Source organism: Thermobia domestica, chromosome 12, assembly GCF_964235325.1.
Source record: "Thermobia domestica chromosome 12, izTheDome1.hap1.1, whole genome shotgun sequence".
In the NCBI taxonomy this organism is placed as follows: Eukaryota; Metazoa; Arthropoda; class Insecta; order Zygentoma; family Lepismatidae; genus Thermobia; species Thermobia domestica.
The window spans coordinates 109,161,795-109,179,428 of record NC_137465.1 but is presented as its reverse complement, the minus strand read 5'-3'; the positions used below and the strand labels follow the sequence as shown (position 1 = coordinate 109,179,428).

The following is a 17,634-nucleotide window of genomic DNA, read 5'->3' as shown; positions in this document are numbered from 1 at the left end:
GTAGATTTTCACTACCAACGGTTTGAACAGACAGATAAAAGTTGTGATAAAACTCATTCCTGAGACGCTGAATGATTCAACCTCCCAGAAAAGCTTTAAGGTAGCTCTTACCCTTTTCATTTCATAAAAATAAGTATTGAAATCCAAAGTACTAGTAAATATGAATCACTTTCAATTTTGGTAGAGTGTTGCGGGTTGTGCAGATTTTCTCTTAAAACGCTGAATGATTGATTTCTCACAAGACGGTTGATGTCTACTACGTACTTTCGATTTGAACATAGGTTTAGCGAAATAGGTGGAACCTATTGTTGGGACCAGTGGCGTATTTAAGATTTTGTTTCGGGAGGGAGGCTATGCAGAACATGTGAATAAGTGCTTACATTTTTCCTTAGAAATGGTAAGAAGGATTATTGTTGTACGTGGATTTCGCGGGGGCTTGAGCCTGAACGCCACCCCTTAAATACGCCACTGCTTGGGACACTAAATCGATTGCAAAGAAACTCTTTTCGATATCAATTACCGTTTTTGCTCTATGGATATCAATATTGAAACCGAAAGTGCAAGTAAATTTTAACCACTTCTGGTTTCGGTAGATTGTTGCAGGTGGAGATGATACGCTGTCTTGAGACGCTGAATTGATTGTAAGCATTTACTTATCCCTATCAGTTATAGTTTTTATTATCAACGTTGAAACCGGAAATGGTTGATTTCTACCACTTCCGATTTGAATACAAGTTAAGCGAAGTAGGCAGAACTTATTCTTAGGACGGTGAATCGACTGCGAACATACATGCTTTTCCATATGTTTAACAGTTTTTGCTCTATGGACATCAGCAACGACACCGGAAGTATTACTAAATTTCAACTACTTCTGGTTTTGGTAGTGTTGCATGTGGACATGATACGTTGTTTTGAGACACTTAATCGATTGCAAATATCCGCTTGTCCCTTCTGTTATCGTTTTTAATCTATTAACAATAGTGTCTTCCTGTTTCGCAGATTCCTGTTTTGCCGAGTGTCATTGGTTACTAAATTATCGCACACCTGGGCTGGCGGCCATGTTCGGCGAATCAGGAATTCCTGTTTGACCGAATCCCGTTTGGCCGAAAACTAGTTAAATGGAATTTATATTGAGAAGGGGATTTTTCTCAGCAAAGTCTATTTTTTTGTAGCTTGATTTGTGCAGTCTTGCCAATTTTCATGGAGGGTTAGGTTGAATGAGGGAAAAAAAAAACATTCTAGTTAGTGTTAAGCATAGAAAATATTTTATTTTCTTTTCCACAACCTTTCTAAATTAAATGTAAGAACTTTTGATTAGTTGTTATTCCTTATTAACTGTATTTAAAAGACGGCCAGACAAGAGAGGGGATCAATAATGGCTTTATTATTCGAGATAATTTCAAGACTTCCTTCACAAGATAAAAGGATTGTGGTTAAAATATTTTTATGATTGTTGACCACGAGAATTGAGCTTTCAATTTTCTGCAAGGGCACAAAATTAATCACAGGAGAATGAAATGTATACTTTTTCTAATACATAATATTAATCCACATTGTAGTGGCGTAATCAGAAAAATATAATTATTGTTGATAATTTTTAACTTAATCTACTTTTATAACTAACAATTTAATAAAATAAAAATATGCAACAAACCGGAAAAAATGGTACAGAAATGAACAGAAAAGTTAATTTTCGGTTCATTTCTTAGGGAATATATCAGAAAAGAACTTTTGTAAAATACTGTACACCATGTATATATTGCAGCCATTTGTTAAATATGGTGTCTAACAATAAAAGAAATCGACTTTTTAAAGTGCGTTTTATATAAGATCCTCTTTTACAACGCTATTTTACTGCAGAAGCCCTTTAGTAAAAATAAGTAAATTTAGTAATCAGAAATTGTTTTAAAAATCTGTACTTATTTTTGTTCGTCATCCTCTAGACCAGCGTTTCCCAACCGGTGTGCTGCGGCACACTGGTGTGCCGCGAATGGGTCGCTGGTGTGCCGCGAGGAAATCGAAACAAATTATTAATTCTATAGGAACCAAATTGCAAGACATAGGGGAAAATGTATATTTGTATTTCACATTACTGTGAACCGCTACTATAAATCTATAATTTTAAGTTTCATACTGTGTTACTTTTCTGTACATTTTTGATGTTGAAAAACGTATTTATCATTGTCATGACCATTAATGCTTCTTTATTTTTTCAGACTATTTCGTAACTTGAAATTTTAACATATCATTCAATAAATTCAACAAACATGCATACAAATTACCTGAAAAAAAAAAGGTACAGGAGATTTGTTTATTTGTTCATTATTTAGTGATCTTCCTTTTTAGTGAAACGTTAGATACAGTTTTCGAAAGAGAAAGTGAATTTTTAAAAACCCGAGTCCTGTATTTCATTCCAATTGTTTTCTATTTTAAAATTAGAATGAAAAATAAGCATAATGATTTACCACGGGAGAAAACAAGTGATCGAGCTTTCTTCCCTCTAAGAAGGAGATCAGTAATCACAGAAAAATACCACGGCATTTTATATTTACAAATAATATATATATATATATATAATATGGGTGTGCCGCGAGAATTCAAGTTACACCTGTAGTGTGCCGCAAGTTGAAAAAGGTTGGGAAACGCTGCTCTAGAAAGTATGTTAGCTAGCAAGATTGTATGATAAATTTCAAAATGGCGGAAGTTGGAACTTTTTTTTTTTTTTTTTTAAATCGTGATTTTCGTAATTACTAACCTATTCCGCAATCTTATATAAAATTAAAGTGACTATGTCTGTAATTTAATAACTCTTGAACAACCCGACTGATCTCGATCAAATTTTCAACGTAGATGAGGTTCGGGCCTGGAATGGTTTTTATCATTTCAGTTAGAACGTGCAACTTGTAGGAGGATGGAGATATATAAAATGGTCGATAATGATGGATATTAGTGTCGAACCCCATAGTTTTCGGGGTCGCTGAGATGAACAGTGAAACTTCCGATGCTGTTTAAATTCTAATTCACCCCCATTACTACCCCTAAGGGGGGATGGTGATAGGTAAAAATCATTGAAAATTACCGATATTAGTGTCTGGTGGTGGTTAATGTCTACAGTCAAGGGTGTCCACAAGGGGGAAGCCAATGATGACGCCAATGATGTAATTAAAATTTGGGGGGATTTTTAAATTTAAAATAATTAAAATTGCCTCATTTCACGCAAAGACAAAAAACGTAAAAACTAGTTACTAAGTCAATTACTACATTATTATAACAAAAAGCGAAAATGGTTAACCTACAGCAAATCTAAAGATGCGGCTTTTTGCGTACATTGTATGCTATTTGAATCATCATAAATAAGACTGTATGGTCTACGACGAGATACAAAGGATGGATAGGAAAAAAATGCTTCTGGAGATAGAGCTCCCTGAAATATTAAAACGGCATTTGGAATGTCAAATTGCAAGAATACAATAGTTAGCAGAAAATCGAATTGATTCAAGTCTTATTGTGCAAAATAATGAACTTGTATATCATCATCTAGACGTAATGAAGGTTATTCTTCCTGCTGCAAATACTTAAACGAGGAAATGCTGGCTTTTCGTAAGAAAGACTGTATGACGGAAAAATTAATGAAATTATTTCGACTCTTTGCAAAATAACCAAGACGTTCAAGTCTATTGTGAAAAGATATATGAGTCTAGATCAGCGTTTCCCAACCTTTTTCAACGTGCGGCACACTTCAGGGTAACTTGAATTCTTGCGGCACACATATTATTATTATTATTATTATTATTATTATTATTATTATTATTATTATTATTATTATTATTATTATTATTATTATTATTTGAAAATATAAAATACTGTAGTATTTTTTTTAATTATTGACATCCTTCTCACAGAGAAGGAAGCTCGATCACTGTTTTTTTTCCAAGTGGTAAATCATTATGCTTATTTTTCATTTCAATTTAAAAATATAAAACAATTGCAATCAGATATAGGAAAATCTTTGAGTTTGACGTCCCACGATTATGCCGGTTAGGCTAAAGGAGACGGTGATGATGAGAAATGAATGAAATGGTGGAATGAAGAAAGTGGAAGGAAACGGGAGAACCCCGAGAAAACCCCCACACACGCAATCAGATATAGGGCTCAAGTTGTTAAAAATACACTTTCTTTTTCGAAAACAGTATCCAGCCTTTCATTGAGAAGTAGGATCACTAAATAACGAACGAACAAACAAATCTTTTTTACTTTTAAAACACAAATGTAGGTAATTTGTATGCATTTTTGCTTTGTCGAAAGGATTGAATAATATTTTAAAATTTAAAGTTACGGAATAGTCTGCAACAATAAAGAAGCAATAATGGTCATAAGAATGATAACAAATACTTTTTTTCAAAATTAGAAATGTACAGAAAAATGTTCTACAGGAAAGTAACACAGTATGAAACTTTAAATTTTAGATTCATAGTAGTAATGTGAAATACAATTATACCTCTTCTCTCTATGTCTTGCAATTTGATTACTATAGTATTAATAATTTTGTTTCGATTTCCTCACGGCACACCAGCGACTCATTCGCGGCACACCACTCTGCCGCGGCACACCGGTTGGTAAACGCTGGTCTAGATGAAAAGATAATAAGATGGACTCCAAACTTTTAAGCGACCTTATAAATGTTTCATTTCTGACCTCACCGAGATAGCAAATTTGTTGTCTACTATTGCACGATGTATTTTTTCCTCAAAATACTACTCTATCATTGTGGACTTTACATATGACGCGAGTAAAAAAGAAGCAATTGCAGTCTTAGTTCGCTACGTGCAACACTTGCGATGCAGATTTAGAAGTAAAACCGGCGGAGCATTTGTTATCGGTTTTCACGTGGAGACAACTGGCAGAAATACATCTAGTCGTGTAATTAGTTCTTAAAACATGTTAACATCAATCTCCAAGACATGATTGGTCAAAGCATGGACGGAGGTGGTACATGAGTCGTATGTGTGGTATTACGCCCTCAGGTTTGAGTTTGCATTAGTTATTAAAAAATCCATAGATATTTGTGCAGAAACAAAGAATATGTTATCCCTAATAAAGGAACTGTACGTTTCCTTTTTTGGTAATCTCAAACAATCCAAACTTACAGACAACTTAGAGAAGTCTGAAGAAAAGACGAACAGAAGAAAGAGATTAAAAAGAGTGGATACTACTAAATGGACAAGTAAAAACGATGCTCTAAGAATTGTGTTTCCCTGTTTTGATGTGATTAAAGAAACCACTTATGAACTGAGTACAGACAAAGAATCGTATGGCGATACTATACCTACATGTAAAGGTTTGCTGAAACAATTACCTGATTATAAAGTTGTTGCTGCAATGCATATCTCTAATAAGACAGTTAAAGTTCTTAACCCTACGACGATTTGTCTTCAAGGCATAACAGTTGATTATGGAGTCAATCCATTCTAAGTGATCAAGCATGTGCCGCTCAACCATCTCCAAAAAATCTAATTTTTTCATGAATATTTGTTCTATATCAGGGTACTTCAAAATCACAATTAATTATTTTTTTTTACAACATCTCATGGCGACACAGGGGCTGGCGACATTTTGCGGTTTTTCGATTTTAGGCGTTTACGTTGTTTTGAATATCTCAGCATGTATTTGTTCTAACAAATTTAAAATTGCTGGACGTCTCCAACTCGTGAGGAGCTAAAACTTTGATCTCTTAACATTTTTGCCTAAAACCACTTGAAGAGGGTGAAATCAGGGTCTGCAGTAGCAACATTTTTGGACGTTGAAAACATGTTTGGAAAGAGGAAACAACTGATGTAGAAGTCTGAATTTGTGTGTGCATATAGTCCGGGGATATACGTTAATACACAAAAATGTACAGACCTGTAGCTGCTCCGAAAGGCCTGAAAAAAGATCGTAAAATTGGGGAATTATGCCAATTTAGCATATTTCACTGTCAATATCTCCAATGGGCCTGGATAGAAAAATCTGAAATTTTGGGAATAGTTAGTCCTTTAGTATACCATAACACACAATAAAACGCGTTTTGTGTTTTTGAGCAGAAGGGAGTCAAAATATTAAGTAACGACGTCATACTCTAGAAGGTGTTTTGTTCATAAAATCTTACAGACATAAAATCTTAATCATTTACAGACCTGTAGCTGCTCCGAAAGGCCTGAAAAAAGATCGTAAAATTGGGGAATTATGCCAATTTAGCATATTTCACTGTCCAATATCTCCAATGGGCCTGGATAGAAAAATCTGAAATTTTTGGAATAGTTAGTCCTTTAGTATACCATAACACACAACAAAGCGCGGTTTGTGTTTTTGAGCAGAAGGGGGTCAAAGTATTAAGTAATGACGTCATACTCTAGGAGGTGTTTTGTTCATAAAATCTACTGGAAATTTATCAGTGTTTGCAGCGAGTAAGTGTTCATTGACTTGAGAATGTAGATCAAAAGAAAGGACAACAGTCTCCTGCATTATTTGACAGTTAAAACAAGAGTAAACATGATTGAGTATCGTTGATATAGCAAGCAGCAAGAGCAAGGAATACTTACGGACTTTTTTTTTTTTTGTCAAGGGTGCATTTTGACTTCCTCGCCTTCTGCTGATAGCGGCATTCTTCACCAGTGCTGCTGTAAGTCTGATAAGACAGTGTTACAACTAGAGGAAAGAAACGAGATTGAGAGCTTTGACTGGACTAACCATTCATCCTACTTTATTTTACTTCACAACAACAAATTTCCAGTAGATTTTATGAACAAAACACCTCCTAGAGTATAACGTCATTACTTAGTACTTTCTGCTCAAAAACACAAAACGCGTTTTGTTATGTGCTATGGTATACTAAAGGACTAACTACTCCCAAAATATCAGATTTTTTTAAAATCCAGACCCATTGGAGATATTGGACAGTGAAATATGCTAAAAAGATATAATTTCCCAACTTTACGATTTTTTTCAGATCATGGGAGGAGCTACAGGTCTGTACATTTTTTTAATATTAACTTATGACCCCGGACTACATGCATACACAAATTCAGACCTCTACATCGGTTGTCTCCTTTTCCCAAACATGCTTTCAATGTCCAAAAATGTTTCTACTGTAGGCTCTGATTTCATATCCTTGAAATGGTTTTAGGTAAAAATGTTAAGACATCAAAGTTTTAGCTCTGCACGAGTTGGAGACGTCCAGCAATTTTCAATTTTTTAGGACAAATACATGCTGAGATATTCAAAACAACATAAACGCCTAAAATCGAAAAACCGCAAAATGGCGCCAGCCCTTGTGTCGCCATGGGTTGTTGTAAAAAATAATTAACTGTGATTTTGAATTACCCTGATATATACCCTGATGAAGTACCCTTGAATTTCCTCTGCTACGACAACAACAACAACAACAACAACTACTACTACTACTACTATTATTATTATTATTATTATTAATAATAATAATAATAATAATAATAATAATAATAATAATAATAATAATAATTCGTTTTACAGTGTAAAACTACGGTAGATATCCAAACTATACGAATTCAATTCTCAAAACTTCGATAACTACCGGTTGCATTAGAGGATCCAAATCAAAGATAAAATCTTTCCCTCAGACGCTGAATCTATACCGAAAAGCCATTACTCGATATTTTGTACTGCTTTTGTTTTATGTAGATTAATATCGAAATCTCAAGTGCTTATTGACGTCTATCACTTTTGGCTGTAATAGGTGAATAAAACCAGAAGTAAAAAATATTCTCGCGGAATGAATACCATGATTTTTTCGATTACAGTACTGATATATATAAACAGTTTGTTGCTACCTATTTCCTTTCGATTTGAATAAAGGGTTAACGAAGGAGATGGAATCTATTCTTAGGACACTGAATCTATTGTAAGAAACCAGTTCTCTATATTTCTTTTACCCGCTCTTTGATCAGTGCTTTAATCGAAAAATCATAGATTTTTACTATTTCCGTTTTGAAAAGATAGATAAAAGTCGAAAGAAAACTCATTGGGACGCCGAATCTGTGTCAAAAATCCACTTTTCGATATCTTTGCTGTTCTTGCTCTATCAAATTAAGTAAGTACTTATTGAAACAGAAGGTTAATGTCAACCATTTCTGGTTTTAGCAGATTGCTGTGGATGCTGATGGTATGTTCTCTTAATACAATGAATCGATTGCTAGAAATCGATGTAACTATCTATTACCGTTTTGTTGAATTGCGATCAACATTCAAATGGGAAACGATTGATTTCTAACGCTTCCGGTTCGAATAGGAAATTAACGTAGGAAATTGAATCTAGTCTTGGAACGTTGAATCAAACGCATAAAACAACTTTTCTTTTACATGTCTTACTTTTTTTTTTTTTTGCTCTATAGAAATAAATATTTAAAGGAAGGTAGTAGTAAATTTCAAACCTTCTAGTTTTGATAGAGTATTGCGGGGAGTGGCGCCATGTTTCCTTGAGACGCTAAATCGATTGAAAAAATCTTTTTCGCTATCTTTTACCATTTCTACTGTATAGCAAACAACGTTGAACCATTTCCGGTTTGAATAGAGCGGTGGAAATGCATAGAATTTTAATCCTGTTCTTGGGACACTGAATTAATTGAGAAAAACAATCTTCTCAATATCTCACAACGTTTCTGCTGTATGGAAATAAATATTGAAAGGGGAAGTATTAGTAAATTTCAAACACATCAGGTTTTGATAGAGTGTTGGGGGTGGTGATGGTTTGTTCTCTTGAGACCCTGAAACGATTGCATGAAATTGCTTTTCACTATCCATTACCATTTTTGCTCTGTGGCTGAACTGAAAATGATTGATTTATACCACTTTCGGTCTGAATAGAGGATTAACAGAAGGGATGGAACTAATTTTTGTGAGTCTGAATTGACTGCAGAAAACAGCTTCTCACATCTTTTACCACTTTTACTGTATGGAAATCAATATTGAAACCAGAAGTATTAGTAAATTTCAACCACTTCCGGTTCCGGCAGATATTTTAGAAACTGAACCAAGGAGTAGATAAATCTATTTCCTTTTTGCCTTCTAACGGCGCGGCGCATTCTTAACATGGTGCTGTCAGCCTTGGTTGAGGTCCTGATATATTGATACAATAGCGTACACTACCTAACATAAATTTTAGGTATATATGGTAATTAGCAGGTTTTATTTAAATTATTACTTTTTCTTTGAATTTTAATAATTATAACTTTTATTTATCTGTCTGATTGCCCGCTATTTCCATGTATAAGCATAATAGCAATTAATTGTGTTGTAGTTATTTTTGTTAAATTGTTTCTTAGACAATATTTGACAAATTTATTGTAATATATAATTAGAAACTAGGTTTTTGATTAATTGGTTTTCCTTTAAGTAGTAACAAATATTAAAGAGTTGAATGTTAGTTTGGAAAATATTTAGTTCTGTAAAAATAGAAAAATGTAACAAATATGTGTCGCTGAAAATCTTAATATAGAAATATGTACGCATGAAACATTCCTGGAGATACGTCACATTTACGAGTGATAGTCATTTTAAAAGAGAATCAAGACATTATATTAGATTCAATCAAGTGTGGAAATGGCCCCTCTAACATACAACCCTCCACATATTTTTTCTTTGACTATCCCACTCCCATTATAGTTATTATAGTTCAATTAAATATTCTTTTTCAGATTGTTCAATCAAGATCAGATCAAGAGACTTGAAGAGTTGGAATTCTACGATATAATAATGTCAGTAACAGACATGGATAGTGATGATATACAAGCTAACCCATTCCTAGCTCCTACTAAAAGTGAATGTAAGTACTATCACATATCGCACATTCGGTGGAAGATTGTTACAAGTCAAAAATACACAGTTTTGGGAAAATGAATTTTAAAGTTTGGTGTTCTCTCCCTGCAATGCATTAGTCTGAATAAGCACGGTAGCTTAAGTATTTTCGTATTCTTTGTATACAATGGATATGAGGGAGAAAAAATATTTGTAGTTGTAACCCTATTCTTCCTTTATAATCAAAGTAATTTGAAGTTATACCACATTTAAGTAGTAGTTTTATGTTACACTTTCTCCGATTGTATTTTCTTTGCAATTTATACGCTCTCCATGCTTTGGAAATCAGTAGTATTTATAAACTTACAGGTCATTGGACACAAAGAAAGGAACATAACGGTAAATAAATGTAGCATTTTGTGGCAAGATTGAAATCTCCGTTACATTGCATTATCACAAAGTAAAACTATTTGTCACAGTCTTAGTAAAATCAAACGTTATTGGCAGTGGCGTATTTAGGGAGGGGGCTTCCGGGCTTAAGCCCCTCCCGAATTTTTTTTTTTACTATATTAAAGTAAATGAAATATCTTGCAGAATTTTCATATTTCCAGTATTAAAGTTAGCAAAGCCCTCCCCGAAAGAAAATCGTAAATACGCCACTGGTTATTGGTAACTTTCTTGGTCTTGGAAACAGCTGTAGCCACGTGTCCGGTAACTGGGCACCGATTACGCGTCCGGCAGTGACGTCACTTCCTTGCAGCAAATGCTTTATTTAAGACATCGGAATATTGAAAAGATAAAACCAGTTTGCAAAAGTGGTTCGACCCTTGTCCCGGATGCAGCGGCGCAAATCTGTCTTCAATATTGGGGGGAACAAGTAAGACCGTCCCTTTTTCTTTTTAAGCGATGCTCAAAATTATTGTGAAGTTGAAAAACAATGCTGTGGAGGATCAGGGGAGCAGAGTTGTCTTCAACATTGGGAGGCGAGCAGATTTGTGCCTTATTCTCGGAAGACATCAATTTCATCTCACTTTCCTTTGTGGCAATCGGACACAAATCATCACATCCCCCCCCAAATAACACATTTCAAATCGGATTATTGGGGGGAGGACAGCCCCTCCAGTTCTAAGATTGGAGGGGACGGGTCACCCTCTCCCCCGGGATTTGCGCCTGTGACCGGATGCCTCTTGTGCGTCAGCTAAGTGGCTAAAGATGTAGGCTCGTCACAGTGTAAAACCGGATAGGTGCTGATTGCCACGAGTGCTGACTGCCACAGCCAATTATTGGTGCTGATTGCCACGACTGTCGCTGATTGCAAATATGAAGGTGCTGACTGCCACAATGGCGTGCTGACTGCCACAACGGCGTGCTGACTGCCACGAGCCTGGGAGAAACTGTATTTGGAAAGAGAGGAATTAATGCCTCATACTAAATTTATGATTATTAATTAATTTAGTAGGGATTAATTAGGGATTAATTTAGTAATCATCACAGCAAATCTATGTGGCATCATATAAGTGCTCACTAATTGGAACGACATACACTTGGATGTTTATAAAGGGACTGTCTTTTCTGTTATATGTACAATTTGCATATTTCATTGTTTTATTGTATTATTTAATGGATATGATGGTCTGAAGCCAGCTGACAAGGGAAGTTCGGGAGGAAGCACTCGCCTGCGAGAAATAAGCATGTCATTTGAAGGACCAATTCATATTGATTACAACAGGTAATACAACTCCTGTACGTTGAGAACTGTTCGAGATATTCAACTTGGAAATTTATATGAGAAAATGAGTGGATGCACGTTTCAACGCGTTAAGTATTCTCTCCCATGGCGAAAACTGATGGTTTGAACTTGCTATTGCTTGATCACTGGGGTCCATTCACAGACAAATCGTCCATTACAAGTTGCATGACGGATGGAAAAGACGTAATGGTTGAGAAGATAACAAAGAATTGCACACGATTTGTGCAACCATTTTATGTGTTTTGAGTCCGATCAATCAAAGATTATGACAGGAGATTTGTACATAGTATAAAACTTCTTCATCCGGACGTTATAATATACCAACGAAACAAATAAAGTTCATGCCCATACGAATCACTTCCGATTACCGTGATACATTGGATTGTTTCAGTTTACGAACAAATTATAGGCCTATAACTTTTGAATCACTTGTCGAATTTGCTTTTTGCTTTGGTTCTGCGAACTGTTCCCTTGACGGATGCAACGCAATTGCACATATAAAATGTTCATGGTGCAAGGGAGTATTTTGACTCCGTCATTTCTTCATAAAACAGAAGAACAACAGTGATCAATTTTCATCTCTAACCTATGATTATTGTGAACAATGTAAAGACTAATTGTATCTAACAAACCCGTTAGTTATTGTGAAACACTTTTTTTCTGTTACTTCCGATAGCTTTCAGTTCGTATGTCAATATTCGTTGCTAATTATGTTGTACTTAACGCATATAAATGCGCATATCCTCATTTTCTCATATAAACTTGCAAGTTGAATATCTCGAACCGTTCTCAACCGTACAGGAATTTTATTAGCTTGTTGTAATCAGCATGAATTGGGGCTTCAAATGGCATGCAGTTTCTCTGCAGGCGAGTACTTTCTCCTGAACTTCCCTTGTGTGGGACAGCCAGCAGTGCATTTTTGATGGAACTTTCAAGAGCTGCTCGAAACAATTTGCGCAGCTGTACATAGCTCATGCTGACATAGGGAGTTCAAGTGAGAACACATATATCGTACCAATTTTGTACGCACCGCTCCCTGACAAAACTGAAAGTACACTCATGTCCAAAATTATTGCCGCATATCTATAACTGTCTTCTTGTAAGAATATAATTTGATAATGATTTTGCAGAGTACTTTTAATACTGATAGTATGTGTATAATCAGGAAATGTATATTTGTGGTAAATTTCATAGGAAAAGAATTAGAAATACGAAAATCATAATGAGTAAAATAAAATGTAACTAAATGGACAAGAAAATTTTATTTTCCTTTCATTGTTCTTATTTACTGCTCTTTTGACATGAAATTTACCACATACTTGTCTTTGCCGGTTATACACATACTAACATTATAAGAAATACCGGACGAATTCGTTATCAAATTATATTACTAGAACAACATATTTATAGTCATGCGACAATAATTTTGGACATGAGTGTACATACAGAGACCTGTTTACCTTTGTTAGGAGCTGGTCTGAACAACACGATCCTAAGGTTCATCACATTTTTTTCATGCTTCTTGGCGTCCGGTAATGTTACATCTAGCAATTTTCTATCAGGCTGGTGGCAGTCAGCACGCCATCGTGGCAATCAGCACCTTGATATTGGCAATCAGCGCCAGTCGTGGCAATCAGCACCCGTGGCAATCAGCACCCCACCTTAAAACCAGTAATTTAATTTGGAATAACTTGTTCGCCAAGAATAACACAAAGGACCTACAGTGAAAAGCATGCAAATGGAATAAAAATGAAGCAAAATCTTCAAAAGTAAAAAAAAAAAAAAAAGAAAAGTTTTAATTCTCGCATACCCTCTTCTTTTTACAATGTGTACATTTACAATTGCCGGACGCGCAACTAGTGTCTAAATTGAGTTGATTGAATTGAATTTGAATTTACCGTTCCTTTCAGCAGCGAGGCTATATGAGACGGGACCTACTAATTAACGTGGAATCCAAATTACTTGAGCTCCTGCCGGGAATCGAACCCGGGTCTCCCACGCCAAAGGTGCGTACGCTAACCGCTTAGCCATGAAAAAGCTCTACTGTCTAAATTGTAAGGTGGGCATAACGTAAAAGTGATGAAAAATGACTGGAAGCTTTCGAAATGTGGGTGTGCAGAAGGATGGAAAGAATTAGTTGGGTCGAGCGGAAAACGAATGAGTGGATGTTGGAAGTGGTGGGGAAGAAAAGAACAGTTTAAGATATTGTTAAGAAGAGGAAGAAAAACTGGTTGGGACATTGCCTAAGAAGAAATTGTATCATGAGGGACGTCATAGAGGGTATGGTGGTGGGAAAGAGAGGCAGAGGTCGAAAGAGACTACAATTAATAGATGATATAAAAACAGAAAGATCATACGTGAAGACGAAGAAGTTAGCGGAGGACCGTGGAGCATGGAAGCTTCTCAGCTCCTGCAAGTGACCTGCCAGTAAGGGCAGAATACCTATGATAATGATGTTTTGCTGTAAAATACCAATTAATTCCCTTAAAGCTCATGATTTTTAGGTACATTCTTTTACAACTGGTCATAATTACAAGCTTCTCACAGATAAGCATCAAATCTATAGTAAGAGAAATCATCACAATAAAATGAGTGAGTTGAAGAAGACATTACATCGAACTTTCTCTTTTTAATAAAACCAAACAGGGAACTATTTCATAGCTCAATTACAGTCCTTCACAATGATTTTGCTGTTTGGGAATTGTTAATTGCTCCAAAGCAGGAAAATTATTATAGAACTGTGTAATTTAACATAAACCACAAAACTGTGTTCTATTCACACAAACGTCAAATGGAATATGTAACGTTTTCATTTTCGTTCAATTCTCTTCAATCAACTACATAAAATGGAAGTTGTGGGAACTACAACTTTTGAAATGAAGAAAAGCTAAAATTGAATTACAATAACATCAAAGGAAAATTTTCTATTTCTGAACTTAACACAGTTTATTTACCGACAGATTATCTAATTTATTGCTACTTATGTGCCACCCACCTTCAAGTAGCTGCGTATCTCTCAGCAATTTCACTCTCTCACTGTCTTTATCTTAAGGTTTTTATAAAAAGCATGATGCACTTTGAGAATGTGGTTACTATTGACCAGGGACATCAGATCATGCTTTTTTGCTCCTGAAATTCTTACTGGTTTTCGATAAGCTTTGGGTGGAGAGGAATAGTGGTATAATTCAAACTGTAACACTCATCAGCACACTACCTCGCCGAATGCTGTCTCTCAACTGATATGCAACTGTATTCTCCCGTCATATATTATCAAAATCGCATTCTGTTATCTAGGGGTTTATTTTTCAGTTACGTTCATAAAAAAAAAAATACCACAAGACAATGCCCGCTTCTGGCGGTGATAACTCAAAATTGCTATTTTTTGAGTTGTAACACTCTTCCACCGGGTTGCGATATATGGATATTTTATAAACCAACAAGAGAGAAAGAATTTGTATTTCTTCAGCAAAACGTATCGCTGAAGTATTTACACAGCGTGGTCCGGAAGTGGTGTTTTCCCTAATTGGTATTTTTTGACGGTTTTAGGTTTTACCCACATTTGTTTCGTAACATTGCTTGGCATTGTCTGTGATACAGCAGGATGGAGCACCAGCTCATTTCACGATTCACGTGCGCAATTACTTGAATCACAAGTTTCCTGGCCGCTGGATTGGAAGAGGTTGTGCATATTCACCAGCTCCCTGTGCCTGGCCTCCAAGGAGTCCCGATTTGCACCAGACAATGCTCTCAGAGGTTTCATAAAGCAACACGTAAAAAACACTCGATATCACACAACGCAGGAATTACGAGCAGCAGTGGAACGCGCCTTCACCCTCGTGTCTCCGAAGTATCTCCGCAAAACATCTGCGAGAACTTGGCGCAGAATTCAGCTGTGTTATGACATGGATGGTAATCATACCGATGTTTATAACTCTTAAGATTTTTAAGGCTTCAAAGTAACTGTGTACAGACATTCTACCATAAGTAACACTATACTGTTGCAACTAAAGGCGGGTACGCCAACTTCCGGACCTCCCTGTAGTCGCAGTTTTTCCATGATTTTTATTAGGTAAATCTTCCCAGTAAATTTGTAACTACAAGACTCGGACTACATCTCGAAAACTTGCACCGATTTCGTGAGCCTTTCAAAATTCGATACATATTAGTGGTGTAGTAGAGGGGAAGCTAAAAATCAGCTTCTAACACACGTAATTCTTCAAGCTCAAAATGGAGCTCTTGCTACGAAAGTTATTCTGAAACGTTCTCTTAGAAAGCTGGAGCGAATTCACTATCTTGTTCCTTACTAATTTCAACTTCAAGCAATGGAACCAATAGAGAAATCTTAAAAGAAAGCATGTTTCATAAAAATTGCGCATTTTTTTTAAAGAGTTATAGTTAAATATGTTTTCCTTTTCGAGACGGAGATGCATTTACTCTTGTACCTGTAATTTCAACCACAACCAATAGGCGGTAATCAAAAGCATATAAGATAACATTCTACCGCAGTGGTGGCTCTTAACTGAGGTCACATCATTAGAAGTTTAAATTTTATCGATACGAGCAAGAGGAAGAAAGCTTCATACATCTTCAGAGACCCGTATACAAGAATTAATCCATTAAGTTAGCTTATTTTCCTTAGGTTGTAGTGGTTAAACTTTTTACGGATGTGACTGCCTTCCAGAGCCGCCACTGACTCTGAACATAATAAAAATCACAGTATATACAGGATGTTACCAAAACATATCACAATATTTTGGAAACAGATTCCTACATCAAACTAAGAAAAGAAATTTCATGGGGAGCTGTGCTAAAAAGTAGATACACTATGTGATCAAAAGTATCCGGACACTCTCCAAAACATACGTTTTTCATATTAGGTGCATTGTGCTCCCACCTACTGCCAGGTACTCATTATCAGCGACCTCAGTAGTCATTAGTCATAATGAGAAAGCAGAATGGGGCGCTCCGTGGAACTCACGGACTTCAAACGTGGTCAGGTGATTGTGTGTCACTTGCACTGAGAAAAATCCATTATCCGGACAGCGGTATATTGTACAAATACAAGGATTCGTTATGTTTACTAAGGAAATCTGTACGGAGCGTACTTTATCCATATACTACATAGGTACTGCCTTTTACCCGCTTAGATATTACATCATGTCTCTGCAGGATGTCTGATATCTAACAATCTTCTGTATTTTACATACGTATACGTATGTTAAATACTTCAGCTATACGTTATATACGTCCATCTGTGTGTAAGATCCAGACCGCCTATAGACACTCTTTCTTTCGCCATGGCTGACGTCATTGAACTACCGTCTTTTGCTTGCGAAACGAGGTTGTTTACAAACGGAACAGAAGAGAGGAAGGAAACCTGGGAAGCCTGGGTAAGTACAATAGTTAACTATTACTTTAGTTAAATATTCCCATTAATTATATATTCTTTTAGTGTAACTTGCTTTAATATAGTACTAAGTAAGTAATGTAGTTTATGACTACAATTCTTACTATTGTAACTCGTAAATGATTGAGGAGAATGGAATGGGTGAATCTGAATTTTGAAAAAAACTTTGAATATTAATGTTTTGAAACATATTATGTTTCAAGGTAGCAAAATGAATGTTATGTGTTTATTCATTCCATTTTATATGTGACGATTTATTACTTGGTGCAGATTTACTACAGGACTGCTTAACATAATTGCTAATAAACCGTTTTCAGCGCGGAAATTTCCTTGTGTAGTGAAGATTTAGGATTTAGATTTCTGGGCTTTCGGCATCAATGGCCTTGTTACCCCATATGAGGGATGACTTTCCTCGGCGAGTACACTATCCGGGGAAAGGAAGGGAAGAAAGGATTGGGGAAGGAAGAAAACGGCCTGGGACCTATATGTTAGGTACCACTCCGGCATTTGCCTGCTGTGAATGAGGAAAACCCAAGGAAACCTCATTCAGGATGGCTGGACTTAAAATCTTTTGATACTTTTTCGACCGAGTTCTCCCCCGGGATCGAACCCGGAACCGTTCGCACCGAAGGCGAGAGCGCTAGCGACTACCCTACGCGGGGCCACTTGT

At 36.0% G+C, this 17,634-nt stretch overlaps 1 protein-coding gene across 1 annotated transcript in view; it reads left to right on the top strand.

Moving 5' to 3' along the window:
* The window catches only part of LOC145666069 (dual oxidase 2-like), a 363,698-nt gene that overhangs the window by 145,847 nt on the left and 200,217 nt on the right, over nt 1-17,634 (top strand). The window contains exon 13 of the mRNA XM_081733166.1: nt 9,708-9,835. Within this exon, the coding sequence (XP_081589292.1) occupies nt 9,708-9,835 (128 nt within the window). The remainder of the gene's footprint in view (nt 1-9,707; nt 9,836-17,634) is intronic.